The sequence below is a fragment of the Arachis ipaensis genome, chromosome B09 (assembly GCF_000816755.2).
Source record: "Arachis ipaensis cultivar K30076 chromosome B09, Araip1.1, whole genome shotgun sequence".
Classification (NCBI taxonomy): domain Eukaryota; kingdom Viridiplantae; phylum Streptophyta; class Magnoliopsida; order Fabales; family Fabaceae; genus Arachis; species Arachis ipaensis.
In genome coordinates this window covers 145,624,877-145,625,884 of record NC_029793.2, presented here as the reverse complement: position 1 = coordinate 145,625,884, position 1,008 = coordinate 145,624,877, and the positions used below count along the sequence as shown (strand labels likewise).

The 1,008-nt window shown below is 41.0% G+C and overlaps 1 protein-coding gene across 1 annotated transcript in view; it reads right to left on the bottom strand.

The window, feature by feature from the left end:
- LOC107618244 (primary amine oxidase) overlaps positions 1-981 on the bottom strand; it is a 4,265-nt gene extending 3,284 nt beyond the window's left edge. The window contains exon 1 of the mRNA XM_021111218.1: positions 162-981. Within this exon, the coding sequence (XP_020966877.1) occupies positions 162-946 (785 nt within the window). The 5' untranslated portion in view covers positions 947-981. The remainder of the gene's footprint in view (positions 1-161) is intronic.

Below are 1,008 nucleotides of genomic sequence, written 5' to 3'. Positions count from 1 at the left end.
TATTGTTTTTGGTTATTATTTAGTTATTAATTTATTTTTTTTAATTGAGCAATTTAAAAATATATTTTATTTTATATTTTTAAATATTAATAATTGATTAATAATTAAAAATAAATAAATTTCAATCACCTTCTAACATTTCTCTTTCTCTTATTAATTACCTTACAGTGTTACCATGGAGGTTGAAAGCAGGAGCAGCATGTTGCATAAGGGATATGCCTTTGAGGATAGGACCAAAAGGAGGCTTCAGCTTGGAAGCACGGTACTCAGTCCCCTCCGCCTTCGGCATCGGCACCACATACCTATCCTTGTAATCAACGATCTTCATCTCATCCATGTCAACCGTCGCTTCTACACCCTCCAACGGCCTCATGTACAAGTTAACACTCCCCTCTGTGTAGTAACACTTTATCTTCAGCAACCTTTTCGTCTTTTTCTCTCCGAACCAACCAACACTGAAGTCGGAGCACACAACCTCCGATATGTTCAACCCCCTCTTCTTCACTGACTCCTTAAAGGGTCCATAGCTGAATGGTAGTACCGACGCCGCCGCTTGTTCTTGAATGTTTAACATAGGGTAGCCATGGCCTTTGTACACTTTGCTTCCCACGATGGAGCGTCTTGACAAGTCCACTATTATCTCAAGAGACTGTTTCTTGAACCTCGCAATGACGTAGATTCTCCGCGGTGGTGGTGGGGTTTTGGTTTTGGAGTATTTCCATGAAAGGATGGTTGACTTTTGTGGCTCCTCCAAGCCCACGTATTGGAAGGCGATGGTGCTGTTTTTTGAGGTTTCTGGTGGGTAGGCTTTGAGGACTATGGTACGGACGAGGTTGATTTCCGAAGGGGTTATGGGGTCAAGTGGGTGAAGGTGGCTGCTGCACTCTACGTTCGAGCTCCAAATAATGGTGGTGAACACAATGAAGAAGAAGATGAAGTTCTTCATGGTTTGAAAACTATGTCCAATAATAACTAACAATTGTCCTTATATTATATTTATAGCATAAA